The sequence below is a fragment of the Bos taurus genome, chromosome 15 (genome assembly GCF_002263795.3).
Source record: "Bos taurus isolate L1 Dominette 01449 registration number 42190680 breed Hereford chromosome 15, ARS-UCD2.0, whole genome shotgun sequence".
Classification (NCBI taxonomy): Eukaryota; Metazoa; Chordata; class Mammalia; order Artiodactyla; family Bovidae; genus Bos; species Bos taurus.
The window spans coordinates 83,009,149-83,029,187 of record NC_037342.1 but is presented as its reverse complement, the minus strand read 5'-3'; the positions used below and the strand labels follow the sequence as shown (position 1 = coordinate 83,029,187).

General features: G+C 48.1%; 2 protein-coding genes across 11 annotated transcripts in view; one reads left to right on the top strand and one right to left on the bottom strand.

Moving 5' to 3' along the window:
- Window positions 1-20,039, bottom strand: part of STX3 (syntaxin 3) — a 111,702-nt gene that overhangs the window by 43,432 nt on the left and 48,231 nt on the right. For 2 of the 10 annotated variants that reach the window (XM_024975208.2, XM_024975209.2), the window contains exons 10-11: window positions 16,158-16,249; window positions 13,927-15,576 (exon numbers count right to left, since the gene is read on the bottom strand). In XM_024975208.2, coding sequence (XP_024830976.1) covers window positions 16,172-16,249 — 78 coding nt within the window. In that variant the 3' untranslated portion in view covers window positions 13,927-15,576; window positions 16,158-16,171. 10 annotated transcript variants of the gene reach the window in all.
- On the top strand, window positions 9,459-13,703 carry MRPL16 (mitochondrial ribosomal protein L16). Its single transcript, NM_001034641.2, is given in 4 exon segments — window positions 9,459-9,570; window positions 9,896-9,961; window positions 11,711-11,859; window positions 13,040-13,703. Coding segments are annotated over 4 exon segments (756 nt in total). The 5' UTR covers window positions 9,459-9,515; the 3' UTR covers window positions 13,526-13,703.

Below are 20,039 nucleotides of genomic sequence, written 5' to 3'. Positions count from 1 at the left end.
CCAATATTTATTCTGGGTAAATCACATTTCATATATATTTGATATAATTTATATTTATGCATAATTATATTTAATATTAATATAAATTTAGCATATAATATGTTTCACATATTAAAGGTAGATATATATCTGTAACCGTGCTCCATAAATAATACATATAATATTTTGGATGTAAAATATAGGTATATATCGATAACCTCACCCTATTCTACATATATATATATGTGTGTATGTATACACACACACACGCACACATGAAAAGTGAAAGTGAAGTCGCTCAGTCGTGTCTGACTCTTTGCAACCCCGTGGGCTATACAGTCCATGGAATTCTCCAGGCCAGGACACTGGAGTAGTTACAGATCTTTGGGAGGAAAATTTAAGGCAATGAAACTCTAAACTCTGTTTGTTGGAGTCAATATTGGTCAAACTTTCTAGAGAAGAATATGAAAATGTGTATCAGAAGACCTAAGATATACTCAACTTTGACTCCAAAAATGCCCAATTCTGAAATTTATAGGAAGGGGAAAAGCATAAGAGAACACAGATATATAAGAATCAAAACGTCAGCTGGGTGTGACTCAGGGAACTCAAACCCAATTCTGTAACAACCTAGGGGGTGGAATGAGGAGAGAGGTGGGACGTTCAAGAGGAAGGGGACAGGTACATATCTATGGCTGATTCATCTTGATGTTTGGCAGAAACCAACACAATTCTGGAAAGCAATTATCCTTCAATTTAAAAATAAACTTTTAGAAAAGGCAGCTGGGACACAGAGAATAAGCCTTAGATGTGCACCCTCAATAGACTTCCTAAGGCTGAACCCAGACGTGGACAGACTTAACTGCCGCATCACAGGCCACCCCTCCTGGCATCTCAGAGCAAGCACCTGCCCTCTGGGAACAGTCTGGCCCCCAGGAGAGAAACGTGGCCCACAGGCCCAGGTCCCCACCCCCTCACAGCTGTAAGGTAAGTCACAGGATCCCAGACGACGGCCAGGACCGTCACCGTCATGGAAGAAGCCTTCAGGGAGTGGCGAAAAAATGCACTTCCCAGGTGGCGCTGGTGGTAAAGGACCCGGAAAATCCCCTGGAGTAGGAAACGGCAACCTTCTCCAGTATTCTTGCCTGGAGAACCGCATGACAGAGGAGCCTGTTGGGCTACAGTCCATGGGGTTGCGGAGAGTCAGACAACTGACAGGACCTAACGCGCACGCACGTTTCTTCTACACTTAATTTGCTGAGAGTTTTTACGAGTTCGATCCTTATGTCGGGAAGATCCCCTGGAGTAGGAAACGGCAACCCACCCCAGTGTTCTTGCTTAGAAAATTCCATGGACAGAGAAGCCTGGCAGACGATGGGGTCTCAGAGTCGGATACGACTGAGTGCGCTAACACACACGACATATCATAGCATTTGTAGCGTGGGGAAGTGGAAGCCCTCTGTGTGTCCAACAGTAGAGCAAAATAGGCAAACCCTGTGGATCTATATGATGGGATTCTAAAAGTCACTAAAGCTCACGGTGAAGGTAATGCTTGATAACATGAAAAGACATCCACGCACAGCCAAGGGAAGAAATTAGACTACACAACACCCCAATATCATCCATCCCAGGGTGTGACAGTGGTTACCTCCGCATGATAGAATGATTAGTGATCAATTTTTGTCTATTTGTTTCTGTTTTCTAAGTTTTCTGCATTCAACACATAATAGTTGAGCAGTGAAAAATGGGGGAAAATTGTAAACAAAGATGACTTTGGCACTTCCCTGGTGGTTCAGCGGTTAAGACTGCATACCGCCAATGCAGGGACCACAGGCTCAGTCCCTGGTCGAAGAACTGTTAGTAAGATACCACATGTTGCATGGCACAGCCAAAAATAAAAGTCAGACCAAGACGACTTTTTCTCAACAATTGCACACACACACAAAGGAAAGTGTGTATGTGTGTGTGTGTGTGTGTGTGTGTGTGAGTCCCGCACCCAACATTTGCTCTAATGATTGACATTAAAGGAAAAAGAGGGGCATGGAAGGCAAAAAGCAGGGGTCCTAGGCTGGTTTCATGTACGAAAATCTCATTTTAACTACCTGCCTAGTAACTGAGTGGGCTTCCTAGGTGGCACTAGCGGTAAAGTGCCTGCCTGCCAATGCAGGACACATAAAAGATGTGGGTTCGATCCCTGGGTTGGGAAGACCCCCTGCAAGAGGGCATGGCGACCCACTCCAATATTCTTGCCTGGAGAATCCCATGGACAGCGGAGCTTGGTCGGCTACAGTCCATATATCACAAAGAGTTGACGTGACTGATGCTTCTCAGCACACTAGTGATTAACTGTGTTCATCTGTATTGGCAGGGGTAGGGGACAGGGGAGTGAGGTTGACGATGGGTCTGCTATGAGGAATCACAATTCCACTTTGAGAAAGTACCTTAATTAAATGCAATCTGTATGGGTTTATTTTTGCATAACCGCTAATGCTCCAGACTGCATTCCGGTGTTTCAGTGACTATATTAAGTGCTTTTGTGACCTCTAGTGGTCATGGCTGGTAAAGGCTGAGCTTGCTTCCCACAGGAAGTGGTCAGTTCAGTTCAGTTGCTCAGTCATGTCCAGCTCTTTGCGATTCCATGGACTGCAGCACGCTAGGTTTCCCTGTCCATCACCAACTCCCAGAGTTTACTCAAACTTATGTCCATCAAGTTGGTGATGCCATCCAACCATCTCATTCTCGGTCGTCCCCTTCTCCTCCTGCCTTCAATCTTTCCCAGCATCAGGGTCTTTTCAAATGAGTGAGCTCTTCGCATCAGGTGGCCAAAATATTGGAGCTTCAGCTTCAGCATCAGTCCTTCCAATGAATATTCAGAGTTGATTTATTTTAGGGTTAACTGGTTTAATCTCCTTGCTGTCCAAGGGACTCTCAAGGGTCTTCTCCAACACCACAGTTCAAAAGTAGTCAGGAAGGGGTCAGTTGTGCCTAACTACTTTTGTGAAGATGCAAGGGAAAGAAGAAGGAAGATTAGAGCCAAATACTATCCCCCATTTAAAAATAATATGGAATCAACAAAGTGGAAATAAGGGAATATACCTCAATATGATGAAGGCTATATATGACAGTCCTACAGCCAACATCTTACTCAACCATGAAAAGCTAAAAGCATTTCCTCCAAGCTCAGAAAGACAAGGATGCCCATTCTTGTCCCTTTCATTCAACGTAGTATTGGAATCTCTAGCCAGAGCAACATTGTAAACCAATTACCCTCCAATTAAAAATAAATAAACTCTTTTTAAAAAGAAAAATAAATGAAATAAAAAACCTACCCTCTCATATTTTCGAAGGACCTAACAATATACCTGGAGGAATAAAACAAATGTGAAATAAAAAAAGAAAAGAACAGTTTTAAATTTTATCTTGAAGACCAAGCATGCAAAATGTGCCATATTTTTTTGCAGAGTAAAATGCAAAAGTGAAGAACTTGACCAGGTGTATGTAAAAATGTGTAATAAAGTAACAATAATTAAAACTGTGGCACTGGTTTCAGAACAGAGAGACTATGGGAGTGGAGTGAAATATCAGAAGGAGCTCAAAAAAATTAAAATGTGGGAATTTAGTACATTATAAAGTCACATATCAAATGAGGATTTTTCAACTTGGAAAAGAATTATGTTAGAGCCTTACCTCTGTCCCTTATAATCATATGATCAGTCTCAAAAACTCTTAAAATTACTGGTAGATTTTACTGCTTAAAAAATTATAATCATCATGCCTCAAAAAAATTAAAGGACGTACTGAAAGATGAAAAAAATCAAAACTCATACACCTGAACAGGAGTTAATATACACGACAAGCAGCTTTGAATCTGGGAGGAAAAAAATGCACAGTGTGATTGAAACTCAAAACACACAAGAAGCGAATCACACATACAGAAAAACAGACAAAAAGATATGAAACCAAGAAGATGAGAAAAGTTCATCATCTCTAGTAATTTTTTTAAATTGCAAACTAGGGACTTCCCTGGTGGTTGAGTGTTTAAGACTCTGCGCTCCCAAGGCAGGGGGCCCAGGTTCAATCCCTGGTCAGGGAACCCCCGAATGCAGCCGGGTGCAGCCAAAAATAATATGCAAAGTGTGTAACCAGGATGCAAGCAAGGCCACTACGCAGAGCTCAGAGAACGCTATGGGAAATCAGCTACAGCGTAGCCTGCTACTGCTGATCCAGACTCAGTCTGGAAGGCCGTTTTGTTGCATTTTCTCCTCACTCCTTGATTAAAAAAAAAAAGTTGTGTTGTCACTTCCAGTCCCAGAAAACATATTGACTTCAGTAACTAAAATGTCCAAAACTGTGTAATAATTGAAACTTGGAATTGCATTTAAAAGTAAGGCTGCTCCCCTCTTCCAGTTTCAGCCAGAGAGAGAGCGGTGAAAACAGAAATGGAGGCAAGGGGAGGGGTCTTTAGTTCTCATTTCTGCACATTTACCAACACTGAAGACCTTTCCTGCCCCTGACCCCTCACCTCTGACCCCTTTGGGATGTCTTACAGTCATGGCACCTGCTAGGAGTTGACCTGTACCCTCCTCTCCCCCTAGTAAAGGTAAGCTGGAGTCCTAACCAGCAATACCTAAAAATGCCTTATTTGGAGCGAGGGTCTTCACAGAGGAAATCAAGTTAAAGTGAGGTAACCAAGGTTATGCCCCAATCCAATAAGATTAGAGTCCTTATAAAAGGTGGGGGTTTGGACACGTGACAGAGCAACGTAGAGGGAAAACGGTATGAGGAGACACAGGGAGAAGACGGCCATCTACCAGCCAGCAGAGATGCTTAGAGCAGACCCTTCCCCACAGCTCGGGAGAAACCCATGCGCTGACACCTTGACTTCACACTTGGGCCCCAGAACAGCCGGGCAGTAACCTTCTGTTGTTTCTGCCACCATCTGGGATACTCTGTTACGGCATCCCAGGGTCTGAGACAGTTGTTTCAAGATTTTTTTTTTTTAATGTGGATCATTTTCAAAGTCTTTACTGAATTTGTTACAATATTACTTCCATTTTGTGTTTGGTTTTTTGGCCCAGGTCACATGTGGGATCTTCGCCCCCCGACCAGGGATCAAACCCACACCCCTGGTGTTGGAAGGCAAAGTCTTAACCACTGGGCCACCAGGGAAGTCACCCAGGGTACACTTTAAAGTATGGCAAAAGCAATACAATATTGTAAAGTTAAAAAATAAAATTAAATTTAAAAAATAAACAAATAAATAAAGTATACTCTTTCTCCTCGGGGAGTTTCATGGGGTTTTCAGAGGGCACACTCCTCACTACAGAGGACATCGCAGGTGCCTTGATGCGGGCACATCCATCTCTGCTGAACAGTTGACTGTTGCCTGTAACTCTTCTCGCTGGCCCTGGCCATCCATCGGTACAACTCCTCTGGCTTCTTTCTCGTCGCCTCTCCAAGGGGTCCTGCTGGCCGGGACACAAGAAAACTGTGCCCTGCACGGGGGCCCCCTTCCGGTCACCCGCATAGTCACACCTTTGACTTGACATCAGTGCAAACGCGGCTACTTCCTTCTACTCTGAAGCCGCAGGCTGCTTTGGTCAGCCTCCAAACACAAACTTCCCCAGTCTTGTGTCAACGAGATGATCTTGAACTGCCTCTCACTGAGCCTCACGGAGCACTTCATCCCTGACCAGCCCGGAGGGAAGTGAAACTCACAGAATATCAACTCTGTCCAAAGAAACCCTTATTGTCATCAGCAGTTTCCCCTGTCTTTTTTTATTTTTCCAGTGCTGCTTACAGACTGGGGCTTCCCTGGTGGCTCAAATGGTACAGACCCTCCCTGCCTGCAATGCGAGAGACCAGGGTTTGATCCCTGGGTTGGGGAGATCCCCTGGAGAAGAAAAGGGCAACCCATTCCAGTGTTCTTGCCTGAAGAATCCCATGGACAGAGGAGCCTGGCGGACTACAGTCCATGGGGTCCCAAAGAGCTGGACATGACTGAGTAACGAACTACACACTAGAGGAGAGTGAGTAGCTAAGAATAGCAAAGCCAATCCCTATCAGCTCCTTTATATTACTAATCCAGATTAGGAAGCTCAACTCCTCCATCTGAATTACAGGAATTATCACATACCTTGGGGCCTCAGGCCAAACTGAGTCAGAAGCAATTCTGTGTTAAAGTCCTGTTATAAAGATAACACTGGGTGTGGTTTTCCACCTGTCACATTGGCAAAGCTCTAAAAGAACTTTCACAGCCTTTCTCAGAAAGGGTGTGTGTGACAATCATGCCCATACATTGTTGGTGAAGGCTAGTTTATGCAATTTTATGAGGCAAGGCGATTTTAAATAAATATCCCTTTGATCCAGTGATTTTTCTTCGGAATTTGCCCAATAGAAATACCAAAACAGTACCAAAATGGTATGAATAAGGATGTTTCTTATAGCATGGTCTATAATAACAGACTTGTAAATAACTTGACTAAGCCGCAGTAGGGATTCATTTACTATGTTGAAACCATTCATAGACATACCATGGATCTCGTCTGTAAATTCCAAGACAAAAGCAAGAACAGTAGTTGTCATGGTTCCCTCTTGGTCAAACAATTAGAAGTTGATCCATTCTTCGTGCCTGTTGACTCACTCCATGAGAAATGCTGGAAATAACTCCTTTGTAAAACTCTAATAACCCCCCAGGAGTCTGACTGACTCTAATTTAGCTGGAGAGCTCTGGGACATGTGGAGACACTCTCGTGCCTCTCAGGGCAGTAAGGGAGATACTCAGCAGATACACGTGCAATGAAGGGAGACTTCTCTGAGCCTTGTTTCCACCATCATCTACAGAAAAAAGGGACTCCAATACGATAACCTGTGTGTGTGTGTGTGAGAGCGCTTGGTAGACAGCAGATCTCTCCGGTATGTTCATTATTAATACTGTGTTAGAGCACAGCATGTCTTTAATCTACCTACTTGTTTTTGGCTGTGCTGGGTCTTCCTTGCCGCACACGGGCTTTCTCTGCTAGTGGGGAGCAGGGGCTGCTCCTGGTCGTGTGCGCAGGCTTCTCACTGCCGTGGTCCTCTCGTTGCAGAGCACGGGCTCTAGAAGTTCGGGCTGTAGCAGCTGGGGTGTGACGGCGCAGCTGCAGCTCTCGGGCTCTAGAGCACAGACTCAATAGTTGTGGCGAACGGGCCCAGCTGCTCCGAGGCGTGTGGGATTCTCCCAGGCCAGGGATCAAACCTGTGTCCCCTGCATCGGCAGGCGGATTTTTAACTACTGGATCACCAGGGAAGTCGCCAGTGCATTGTTTTTGTTGTGGAAAAAACTAGGGTACCACTGCCCTTGTGGAAATGCTCTACACCGTATGGAAACTAAATGGGTTTATTAAAAAAAAAAAAGCTGATATTAACTAGCCCCTCGAGAAGGTTCTGTGGGCTTCCTGAAGTGGAGACTGCATGGTTGTTTATTGCATTATGATATTCTGATTAGAGTCTGATAAGCAAAAATCCAGTATTTTTATTAAAATGAGAGCATGCACATGTGTGTGCACACGTGTGTGTGTGCATGTTCCATGCGCCATGCGTGTTGTGTTCAGTCAACACCTGGACCTGGGACTGGGCTGCAGATTTGTCATCTTCATCTCTGGAGTTTAAGAAATTAAAAACTGAGGTGTTAGATAATTTTTATACAGATCGGAAAATTATAAATCTCAGTGCGTACTGGCCTGGAGAATCCAGAAACAATGCCTTGTGCCTGTACTCTACTCTTTAAAATTTCGAAGTGCTCGCAGAGCACAGATCCCCAAACTTGATTAGGTGTTAGAATCACTGGGAGGGCCAGTTCATGACAGGAATTCCTGAACCTCATCTTTAGAGTTTCTTTATAAGTAGGAACCAGATATTTACATGTTTAACGAAGGCCTGAGGAAAGTCTGAAAACCAACTTTTGGGAGATGCTAGCAAACATTCCAACAAAACTAAGTCTGTCAAGATTCCCTATTTTGCACCATACTGTATAGTAAATCATTTAATCCCTGAACCTCATTTTCCTACAAACAACTAGCCCTGAACTATCAGAAGAGAAGTGTAAATAAACAGCTGTGAAAAATTTGAGGGGAAAAATAATTTTCTGTGATCCAGGAAGACCTCAGGTCCATGATTCCATTTTTCACACCCTTTATTTATTCTTCTCATATCTCCATGTTAGCTGTTTATATTCCCATCATATCCTCTGTACATAAATTCATAAAGATAGGATCACTGGATTTTCATATTTGTAGCCTCCATTGTACTTAACTCTTACAAAGAAAAAATAGATATTATAGTTACTACTTAAATGCAGAAATATGGGTTAATGTTTAGTTCTTTTAAAATAAGTAATGAGGTAGACATTTCAGGGCACCAAAAGACTTAAGAGTCCAATCAACGAGTGCGTGCACTGCAGGTTTATTCTCCACCCAAAACAAAATTATACAGCATTCAGCTTGAGACTTTTAAATGCCTGAGCACGTGGGAATCGCCTGCTTTTTGTGGAGAGGCAAGGAGAGCACAGAAGAGCTGCCCAAAATCTGACCCAGGCCGGGCAGCTGGGGGTGGGGGGCAGTTTAACCCTTTCAGAGCTGTTCTTGGGACAGAAATGAGTGGCTGCAATAAAACCCACTAACTCATCTGATACAGATTCAGCGTGCAGTCAAGAAGTATATAAAACTGTGGGAAGGGAGGGTTCTCCCAACAGCTCTGCGAGATTACAGGTTTTACTGTTGCCATTTACGAAATTAATCTTTGGAGAAAGACCACGCGCGGATTTAGCAGGACTTAAGTACAGTAGACTTGGAAGGAAAGTTATGACCAACCTAGATAGCATATTGGGAGAAGGCAATGGCACCCCGCTCCAGTACTGTTGCCTGGAAAATCCCATGGATGGAGGAGCCTGGTAGGCTGCAGTCCACGGGGTCGCGAAGAGTCAGACACGACTGAGTGAGTTCACTTTCACTTTCCACTTTCATGCATTGGAGAAGGAAATGGCAACCCACTCCACTGTTCTTGCCTGGAGAATCCCAGGGACAGGGGAGCCTGGTGGGCTGCCGTCTATGGGATCGCGCAGAGTCGGACACGACCGACGCGACTTAGCAGCAGCAGCAGCAGCAAAGCCAGGACGAGGCGCATTCAGTTTCCCGAGAAACGTTAAGGTAATCATGCCTCCGTCGCTTTTTCCCACTGTCCCGGGAGGGAGGAGGGACGAGAGGCGGTGGGTTGCAGTGAACCGCACGGCATCACCTCGCCACGCGCGCCCGGCCCTCTCTACGCAGTCCGCGGAGACAGCGTCCGTCCCCGCCGGACCCATATCGGGACGGACTGCCAGCCCCCGCGGGCGCCAGGCCGGAATCCAGGTGCCGAGCCTCCGGTTTCCTCCACTTCCACCCGGGACTCTCTGCGGCCTGGACCGGCGCGAATGCAACTTCCGGCCCGACGGCGTGCCGGCTGGAGCAGCTTGGGACTAGGCTCCCGGGCGTCGCCTTTGGCGGCCCCGCGCGCGGACCATGTGGCGGCTGCTGAGTGGCGCCCGCGCCCCCGTCCTGCGAGCGACCCTGTCAGGTCAGCTGTCCCCTGTCCCCCAGGCTTCACCCCCACCCCCCCGTCGTGTGTCTCGCATCGCCTGAGGCCCCCTCGCGGGTGCTGAACCGCAAGCGGGCCTGCCGCGCCCTTCGCCCCTCACGCGGAGAGACTCGTGCAGAAGCGTGTGCGCGACGTGGGGTCGCCCCCGAGTCCCCTGCCGGTCCTTCTCGGGGGCCGAGAGCCTCGGGTCTCCCAGAGTGGAGCCCGCGGCCCACAGGACAGCTCTGTCAGGAGCGTCAAGGCGCAGAGCGCGTCAGGCCCTGGGCCTGTCGCCTTCGGGGTTTAATCTGACCTTTCTTTGTAGATTCGTGGGCAGCGCCGCCCGCCCGTGCCGGCCTGAAGACGCTGCTCCCGGTGCCAACGTTTGAAGGTGAGAGCTTATCTGGCTTCTGGTTTATAAGCCTTTCCTGTGATGGAACCTAGCGGGGGGTGGGTCAAGAGCCGGCGTTTCCTTGTGCCCCCATTCCCATTCATCCATTCAGTAGTCATGTGTTGAAGGCACACTCTATGCCAGGCAGTGTTCTAAATGCTAAAATCGTTAATGGATTATCTCCCCTATGGCCTACCACTGGTGCGAGACCCGCAGCCCCCTTCTCAGCTGCACCTAATCGGCCTCCAATTTAGACTTCTGATGTTTGCTCCAAATGAGGTCACATATGTGCATGTACCTATTGTGTGAGAAGCATTAATTTATTCATATAAAGTCAAGGTAAGCCACAATTTGATAAATCTTACACTTTTTAAAATATATTGGAAATCTCAAAAATAGATGCCTGGACCTCTGAAGGCCTCATCTTGGACACATAACTGTGAAACTACTGCACCCCTGGAGTGCATACAGCCTTGGAGCCGGGAGAAAATGTTACAAAGTTTCTCTGTTGTGTGCTCAGCCCTGTCTGACTCTTCTGCAACCCCTTGGACTGGAGCCCACCAGGCTCCTCTGACAATGGGATTTTTGCCATTTCCTTCCCCAGGGGATCTTTTGACGCAGGGATCAAACACACATCTCCTGCATTGGCAGGCAGATTCTTAACCACTGAGCTGCCAGGGAAGCCCAAGACACATAGAAATGGCAGGGGGCAGTTTTTGTAGTCCTTAAAGTCTCCTGTTTTATATTTGACTCCATCACAGACCCATGCTTATTTTACTGTGGAAATAACTGTAAATGACTTACAAGTTAATTTTTTTCCATATTGTCAAAGTGGCAGTATGTGTCTTTATCAGACGTACTGTGTGTGGCCTGGGTTTCAGCCCACCTACCTTCACCGGGCAAGCACATGGTAGGATATATACAGCTCTCAGCATGAAATGCCCTTGAATAGAAAGAGCAAAGAGCATTGATCAAAGGAGTACTAGGTTGTAAGTCTCCCAGTAAAAATGTGGCAAGCAGGAGAACTTGGCTACTTTTATGTACAATATAGTATCATACTGTCTGGCTTTGCTGTTTTAACTGGATGGCCCAGATCAAATTATAAAATGTCTCCAGGCCTGAAGTTCCTCTTCTATAAAATGGAGATTAAAAGCACTACCTTCCATTTCTTTATCTGGATTATAGTTATGTGTGTATGTTTGTGTGTTCACTTTGTGATAATTCACATTTTTTATTGGACCCTTTAATATACGTGTGTTAAACTTTTAAAAGTTTAAAAAATTTAAGAAGGAAGCCTTAAAAAAAACAGGGCTGTAAAGTTGTTTTGAAGATTAAATGAGATAATGCATGTAAAGAATTCAGCTTAATTCCAGCACACAAAACATTCACATACACAAAAGATGTTACCTCGTGTTATTCTGTGACTGTCTCATATCTCTATACCTTCCCTAACAGTCCCTTTAGGGTAGGCATTTTAAAAAGGCATTTTGGTTGTCAGTTTAAAACTTTGCTATCTTAAAAGGTTCAAAAACATTTCTATCAACAGCTGTCATAGTCAGAAAATTCCAGTGTCAATGAAAGCACCCACAAGGTAAATCTAACACACTTTTGGAATTGTTGTTGAGTGGTAACTTTAAGGCTTTGACCTGGTGGTTATGAATCTTTCTAGGAAAAAAATGAATCCTTCAACATTGACCGAAGTCAAATCCTTTGGTTTGACTTACTCTTGGTTGTCTATGCTCCTTTTAGATGTCTCCATTCCTGAAAAGCCCAAGCTGAGATTTGTCGAAAGGGCACCACTTGTGCCAAAAGTGAGAAGAGAGCCTAAAAACCTGCGTGACATACGAGGTCCTTCCACTGAAGCCACTGAGTTCACAGAAGGCAATTTTGCCATCTTGGTGAGTTCAGCGTCACACGGCTACAGGACGGAAGCCAGGGACCAAAACAGACTCCTTGGGTTCCTTCTGGTCTCTTCCTCCACAGCTTTCACTAGAACTGCCACCAGCAGCTCTTTAAACTGATGTGCAGCACCCAGTAAGCATTGAGTCATAAATGTTTTTAACATTTATGAGTGAAAATAATGTAAAAGCAGGAGACGGAAGAGGTTACCTCATTTATCCCATAGTCAGACTGTGAGATCTCCTCAAACCTCTGATCAAGATTATCCATGATTTAGTATGTGGGCTGCTAAGTCACTTCAGTCATGTCCGACTCTGTGCAGCCCCATGGATGGCAGCCCACCAGGCCCCGCCGTCCCTGGGATTCTCCAGGCAAGAATACTAGAGTGGGGTGCCATTGCCTTCTCCCAAGTATGTGGGATGTCTAGACATATCCTACTCATCAGGTAGCGTCTGTGAAAACTTGACGTCGTTACCTACACGAATGGCTGTGGACACCGGTTTAGTTCCCACCAGGCAGCCAGAGGTTTTCAAGTCCGCTTCCCAAAGCCTGTCCAGCCAGCGCCTGCCAGCCTTTCAGCACCTTGGTGTGCTCTGAGTTCCTCTCTCTGCCCAGCCACACTGGCTTCTGCTCAGGCTCACTGTGGGCTTCGCATGTGCCATTCCTCTGCCTGGAACGCTCATCTGTTTCCCTTGGCTGGTTCGTTCACTTCTGGCATTAGCTATAAACGTCACCTCCTCAAAGAGGTCTTCCCTGGCTGTCCATTGAAGTGGGTCCACACTTGTTCTCAGTTATTATCATACCCTAGGCTTTTCCTCCACCGTACTGATTAGAATGTATATTTTTACTTTCTTATGTATCATTGAAGCCACAGTTTCCATAAGAGACATAAGAATAGCACCCAGGCGTGCTAAGTCGCTTCAGTTGTGTCCAATTCTTTGCGATACTTTGGTCTTTAACCTGCCAGGCTCCTCTGTCCATGGAATTCTCAAGGCAAGAATATTGGAGTGGGTTGCCATGGCCTCCCCCAGGGGATCTTCCCAACCCAGGGATCGAACCTGTCTCTCTTATGTCCCCTGTATTGGCAGGAGTGTTCTTTACCACTAATGCCACCTATTAAAACACAAATGAAGGATATCTAAATTTCCATGTGTTTCTAATGCTTCCATTCACTTCTAGGCACTGGGTGGCGGTTACCTCCACTGGGGGCATTTTGAAATGATGCGCCTGACAATCAACCGCTTCATGGACCCCAAGAACATGTTTGCCTTATGGCGAGTACCAGCCCCATTCAAGGCCATCACCCGCAAGGGTATGGGGCAGCGCATGGGGGGCGGCAAGGGTGCCATCGACCACTACGTGACTCCTGTGAAGGCGGGCCGCCTCATAGTTGAGGTGGGCGGGCGCTGCGAATTCCAGGAGGTACAAGGCATCCTTAACCAAGTTGCCCACAAGTTGCCTTTCCCTGCCAAGGCCGTGAGCCGTGAGACTCTAGAGAAGATACAGAAAGACCAAGAGGAGCGAGAACGGAACAACCAGAACCCCTGGACCTTTGAGCGCATAGCCACCGCCAACATGCTGGGGATACGGAAGGTGCTGAGCCCCTACGACCTGACCCACCGGGGGCGGTACTGGGGCAAGTTCTACATGCCTGAGCGCGTGTAGTGAGGCTCAGGAGCAGGAATCCGCGCCTTCGTGCCCCTGAGCCAGTCCTTCGGGTCTTTGGGTACCTCTGATGTCATAACCGAGGAGCAGCATGTGAACAGATGCTCTGAAAAACTGTACGTCACCTGTCGGATTCTTTTAAGTACATTATATTAAAGTTTGAGCGTTAGCTCAAAATGATGTAACTTCTCATTGGTCACTCAGTCCCTTAAAGGATTAAGAACCAGACCTGATTGGTTCTCAACGGGAAGAGGAATGTCTTCAAGGCTAAATCACGTTTCCTTTTCCACCTCTGATACAAGTCAACCTTTTACATACACACACTTCAGGAGCTAGTTTTTATGCCACTTGCCTAGTTACAAACTTTTACTGTTTCTGGAAAAACAGAGAAAACAGCAGTGCACAGAGTAATTGACAACATTTATTTATGCCCAGCTACCCATCTTCTCAGTCACGGAAGGGGGGATGTTGGACAATGCGGCAAGAGACATGCCCTTGCCTTTTAGCGAAAGGAACTGCTAGAAAAGCTGGACGCTGTGGTCTGTGCTCGGCGGGAAACCCTCTGCGGATGGAGGGTGTTTGGCTCTGCGTCTGTGTCCCTACAGGTCCTAGCACAGTGCAGGGGCCGCCCGGTAGATCCCTACTGCTGAATGAGCGAGGGCCTGGGTCATTCAAAGGCCCGTGGGCCCAGCTCCGTGTTTGCCTTGAACAAAGTTCACCTGTTTTTCAGAGCTAGCTAGCAGTGGTGGTTATCCTGTATGCAAACCAAAGGAGATACAGATTGATAGAGATATTAAACCGTTTGCTTTGAAAGTGGGCAGAAAACAGCACAGTGACTAAAGTGTACATTTTTTCACCCCACTTTCTTAAAAAGTTAGACTTGATGGCAGAATAATTTACTTTCCAAAGTACAGACTCGTCTAAGCAGTTGAGTGGTCCTCAAGAATCGCCTACTGTGATTTTTAATGTATTTTTAGTGAATCTCTTGTACAGTAACTAATCACTGAGCTGCACTGGAACACACCTGAACCGTGAACAGAGGACAGTGTTTGGACCCGTTTGTTGTACACGCATTGCTGGCCAGTGCTGCCCGTGTCAGCTGGCAGCACGAATCAGAAGGAATAGTGACGGGTTCATCTGGCCTTCTGACCTAACATCGTCATCTCTTTGTTAGGGCTCACGGAGCAGTGGTGGTGATGACTGTGGGGCATTCAGTCACAGCATAAACCTGTTTCTTTCAGGGTCCACATTTAATTACAGAACCACAATCCTGGGGCCAGCCATCTCGGCAAAGTAACAGCCTATTGACAACTCTCCTATCCCCACCTCCCGTAAAGGACTTTAAGGTGTATGTTGTAGAAATGGGAGGTGAGGGGGCGCTCCTATACTTTTGTGTAAGTGGATCAACCCACTCTGGGGCATTTTTATAGACTTGTGATATAGATCATTTCCCACCGATGCCTTAAAGTGTTGAAGAATCAAATCCAAGGATTTGTCCATAGCAGAAATCAGCATAGTAAAGTGGACAGACAGCAGCTCTAAGTGGCAGGCGCTGTGCTAAGCACTGTGGACACAGCAGTGAGGAGCCATGCTCAGGGCCTATCACTGGACAATAGCCTCAGGGACGGAGGCTCTGAAGAAGGACGGGGACGCAGGGTGGGTCAAAGGTGGGACCCGGAACCGGAAGTGCAGAAGCAGCAGCGCCCAGATCTGGTGACCCCCCGAGGTGAAGCCCTGCCCCCAACAGCTGACGTCAGGGGGCTCCAGCTCCGAGTCCATTTCCTAACCGGTCTCCTTCCTATGCGTTCTCCTCCTCGAACCGCCTTCCTAACCCACCGCAAAGTGCCGTACTCCCTGCCCAGTCGCCCTGCCTGCCGCCCAAGGCCATATTCTCCTAAGTCTCCCTTTGCGTCAGTTTGAATGGGGAGATGGTTGAGGTGCTGTGTCATACGAGGTTTCACAATGGAAAGAAGAACTCGGGAGGAGTCTGCGGCGGCCCCACAGAGGTGGAAGAAGGACTGAGAAAGCAGGTGAGGGTCCATCTGTGAGGGCTGAAAGGACGACAGAAACGGAGGGGAGATCATAGATCACACGGTAGGGTGGCCGCGGCCAGGGGCACCACTCCCGTTTACAGGCGTGAAGGACAACTCAGGGCTGCAAAAACCTTCCTCACCTCGGAAGGGAAGAACGTTACTCTGGGTTCACCCTGTGGCCCTCTTCCAGAGTTTCAGGGTGCTTCTAGTCAATAACGAATTTGTTCTCTACCATTCCATGTGCCAAAGCCTTCTCTAAAGGAGAGCCTTCGCTTCAGGAGGACCTATGGTGCGGGAGAGCCCTCGCTGCGGGAGGGCCTTCGATACAGGAAGCCAACACCCTTAGGCAAAGGATTCCCAACGAAACCCTCTGCTGCCAGACTTGCTTACGGGACAGACCGCCCCTTTCTGCCTCCTCGTCCACCCATGCTCTCCCAGCTCCCTCTTCGCTCATGTCCCTGTTTCTCGGTTTTCTCCAACCGTTACCAGCACCCAATCCCACGCAGATTAAGGCACCGGGTGACAAGCCTTCAGGACACAAGCATCTCAGGTGAAAAGCCTGACCCCCTCCCCACCGCTGGCCCCCAGAGATGGCTCACCTTTTTGGTTCTTTTCAGGCAAATATGCCCCCAATAGTAGAAGCTAAGATGATCGCAAGGATAACACAGCAGATCATGATCATGATCTTCTTCTGTTCTTCCCGACGAGGAAAGAAAAAGCACGTGAGAAATGACGTCACTGCACAGAGGGTTGCAGAGGAAGGCAGACGGGGATGGGTCTGGGCGTGGAAGTGGATGTGAAGGGAAAGGAAGATGGATCTGGCTTCTAGAACCCAGGATGCTAAGAGACATCACCTCTCAGTGAGAGAGTCACAGATCTGAACAGCAAGCTCAGAGGATCGTTCTGCTTTACGGCTACATCACATCAGGCTCACCCCACTTACCCCAGAGCCACGGATATTCTCAGTGAGTAAGCCAAAGTCTTTTGGGGGGAATCCCTTGAAATCTAAGATCCAAATACATGGAACTTTACAGTGCATTCTTTGGGAGTTAAACCATTTTCAAACATTAGAACTTTGGATCCACCTGCTCTAGCATGCGGTTAAAAATTTTTTTCTCCCCTTTCCAAAACAAACACAAGTCACCACCTGGGGCAGCCCATCAGCAAGTGTTTCACAGGGACCTGGAGCCAGAACTCTTCACAGTCAGTATATAGAGTCATTTATTTTTAAATTAGCAATTAAAATTATCCAGTTTACATTAAAAAAAAAACAAAACAAAAAAACCCTTCACTTGTATCCAAATGATAAGCCCCAGGCCCTAGTCTCAGGAGAGCAAAGGTCTGATTGGAGCTTGGCTGCCTGCATTGCTGGAGCCAGGCCTGAGTCGGACATCACAGCCACAGGCGACGGGGGCCCCTCGGCTCCGTCCGAGTGCTGGGTGCTGGCTGAGTGAGTGGCCCTGGCACAGGAAGGCGGGGTGCCTGGGTCAGGCTGCTCCCCTCTCCTAGAAAGCACTAAAGTCAAAGCTGAAATACGAATCGGGAGCTGGCCGGGACCAGCCGGGAGTCTCGGGGGCTCACACTGGCTCAGCACAGAAACTACGCTTAGAAATTTCCTGGCTGTTGTTTCCTCCATGACAAGTAGGGGCGACAACGAATCTATCAAGTCCACTAACCTGGGAGCGGGAAGAACTGCTGAGTGGATCTTGGCCTCCCGAGCTGGCTTAGTCCTGGACACAGGACAGCCCCACGGTCGCGCGAACGAAACCAGGCTGCAACGTGGTGTTCTCAGGACAAGCCCAGCCCCGGCAGCAAGCGGGGAGGGGTGGCGAGCTCGTCCCTCCTCCTGTCTGCTAGCGGGACCCGCCTGGTGCCCACCCCAGCCCTCTGGGTGGTCTGAATGCTTGTGCAGAAGACAGCAAGTTTCCCAGTGACATGAGAAGATCACGTTTCTACTATGATTCCTGATTTTTAGCCTAGCTCAAGTTATTCTTTTGAAGTTAGAAAATCCTCATTTCCAGTTCCCTACTTCCTGAGAGACCCATGCATATATGCACATACATGTCATACACACGATTATAAAAATACATCTGGACACATGAAATGCCTGAATACTCACAGCTGCTCCCATCTGAAAGCTCCCCAGAGCCTGAGCCTCAAGCACCTCAGCACCGGCTGATTTTACAGGCCTGGTTACTCTGGGCCTCCCCGCAGTGGCTTCTCAGCCATCGCTCTAACAGTAAACAGCCAGCTCCCCAGACCCAGACATGAGAACAGTGACCCCACAGCCCAGCCTGCACAGACCTCAGATGACGGTCTGAGGCAGTGCGCCCCTGAGTCCACGTGAGGAAGTACAGCAGAGACAGAGGTGGAAGGTCGCCACGGAGCTCAGCACACCGAGAGCTTCATTTCAAGGCTACGCTTCAGAGAAGGCAGCTTCCGAGACCACAGCGACCTCTGCCCATGCCTCCTGCTTTCAGACAAGGACAATAAGCTGGGGGGACTGGGATCCTGCCAGGCAGGAGACTCAGGCCCGAGTCTTATGTTGCCAAACTTGGAAGAATCCCCTTGTTTTGTTAAAGGTATCCCACTTTAAAACAAACTGTTACAATTCTGGGGAGAACACTCCATGAGGTAGACAGTACAGCACCTTGGGGAGGTCTCAGGTAGGCTCTCCAAGGCACAGGACAGTTGGACACATCGGAGCGGAGACAGAAGCTGGCTTGGTTCCTACAGTCCAGGAGAAGGTGCTTCAGGGCCGGTGGGGCAGGAAAGGCGGTGAGGGAGCTCAGGCTCCTCCCGGGCGAGACCGTTTGCGGGTCGGGTCCAGGGGTGGTTACAGGGAAACAAAGGAACGGGCTCACTCTCTCAGGAAGGCCATTCACACTGCTCCCATCTGAAGGCAGGGGTGGCGGCCACACCAGGCTGGGGTGAAACCAGGCTCTACAACAGGTTGGGGGGGAGATGCTGGTCGGGTCAGCACCCCGGGTGACGGCAAAGAGCAACAGTAAGACTCAGCCACACACCTGGAAGGCGGAGAGGAGAGATGAGCTGCAAACAGAATCGTGGAAGAGTCAACACCCACCCGACAGCCGACAGGCATCCGCGACGGGGCCTGACGTAAGCACCCAGCATGCAAGAACCCAAACGTTCTGGTCTTATTGAGTCGCTCAGTTGTATCCAACTCTTTGTGACCCCACGAACTACAGCCCGCCAGGCTCCTCTGTCCATGGGGTTTCCCAGGCTAGAATACTGGAGTGAATTGCCATTTCCTTCTCCAGGGGATCTTCCCGACCCAGGGATTGAACCCACACCTCCTGCTTGGCAGGCGGATTCCTCACCCCTGAGCCACCTGGAAAGATCCAAAAGCCCTGTTACAAGAGAGAGAGGGGGAAAAAAGGGAAACCCCTGGGCCTCTTAGAACCCTTCCCAGGGGCTGTCGGCTCCGTAGATGGACGTGTGGGTAGAGAGGCACGGTCGCTGGAGAAACACCCGTGCTGTGTGCAGGGCCCCCATCAGCTCCTTCCCAATGCAGCTCAGAGGCTTGCTGGTACTGGAGTGTCCTCACGCCCTCTGTGCCCACCCAGCCTGTCTTAGAAGCAGAAAGGCACAGCGAACAGGACACGGAAAAGTCCTGGAGGCCTGTTTCGGCTGCTCTACCTTGCGAGCTGAGCAGGCTTTGGGCAAGTTCGTAACTTCCCTGAGCTCCACCGAGATTCCCCGATGAAAATGGGGGTGATGCCATTATCCCTGAGCACAACTGGGGAGCACAGACATAGGGTGTCTTCTGTTACGAGTTCTGACTCCCAAGTCCAGGCCTGTGTGCCAGTTGGCCTGGACTCGGTCAGGGAACAGGGAAGCAACGCAGCAAGGGCTCAGCAACTTAGCGTCTTAGAAGTCGGGTAAGTCAGCTAAAAACAATGGATTGATCTGCCTCCTCATTTTACAAAATGATTTACATTCTGAATTCCTGGAATTAGGAATGGTGAGGGGCCCTGTGAATTTGGAAGACATCTCTCATCCATGGATTTGGAGAGATACTATTATGCCTTTTCTTAATATCCTTTCCAGGGGGATTGTGAAGAGTCAGAACAAAATTCTACAAACAAAAAAATGTCAAGGATTAGAGTCCAAGTACCAGGAGGGGGAAAAAGCAAATCAATTATTTATGAGAGATCAGTCACCTGTATGTCTCAAGAAGTTGAATGGTTAGGGTTAAAACTAATAATCTGACTTTGAGATCCTCTAGTCACATGGGAGGAGGAGGAGGAAGAAAAGGCAAAAAGCAAAGGCCAGCTCTGGCGTCACATCCATGTGTCTGTCACCTCAGGGACCCGCCTTCTGTGAACGTGTGAGAAAGGGGAAAACACGCAAGTTCACCATACTCTTAGTCACAGCAAAAGAATAACAGCAAACCTCCAACGCTGGGAACATGTTGAGTAATTGAGGGTATATTCACAATCTTGTTGAACTTGCGAGTC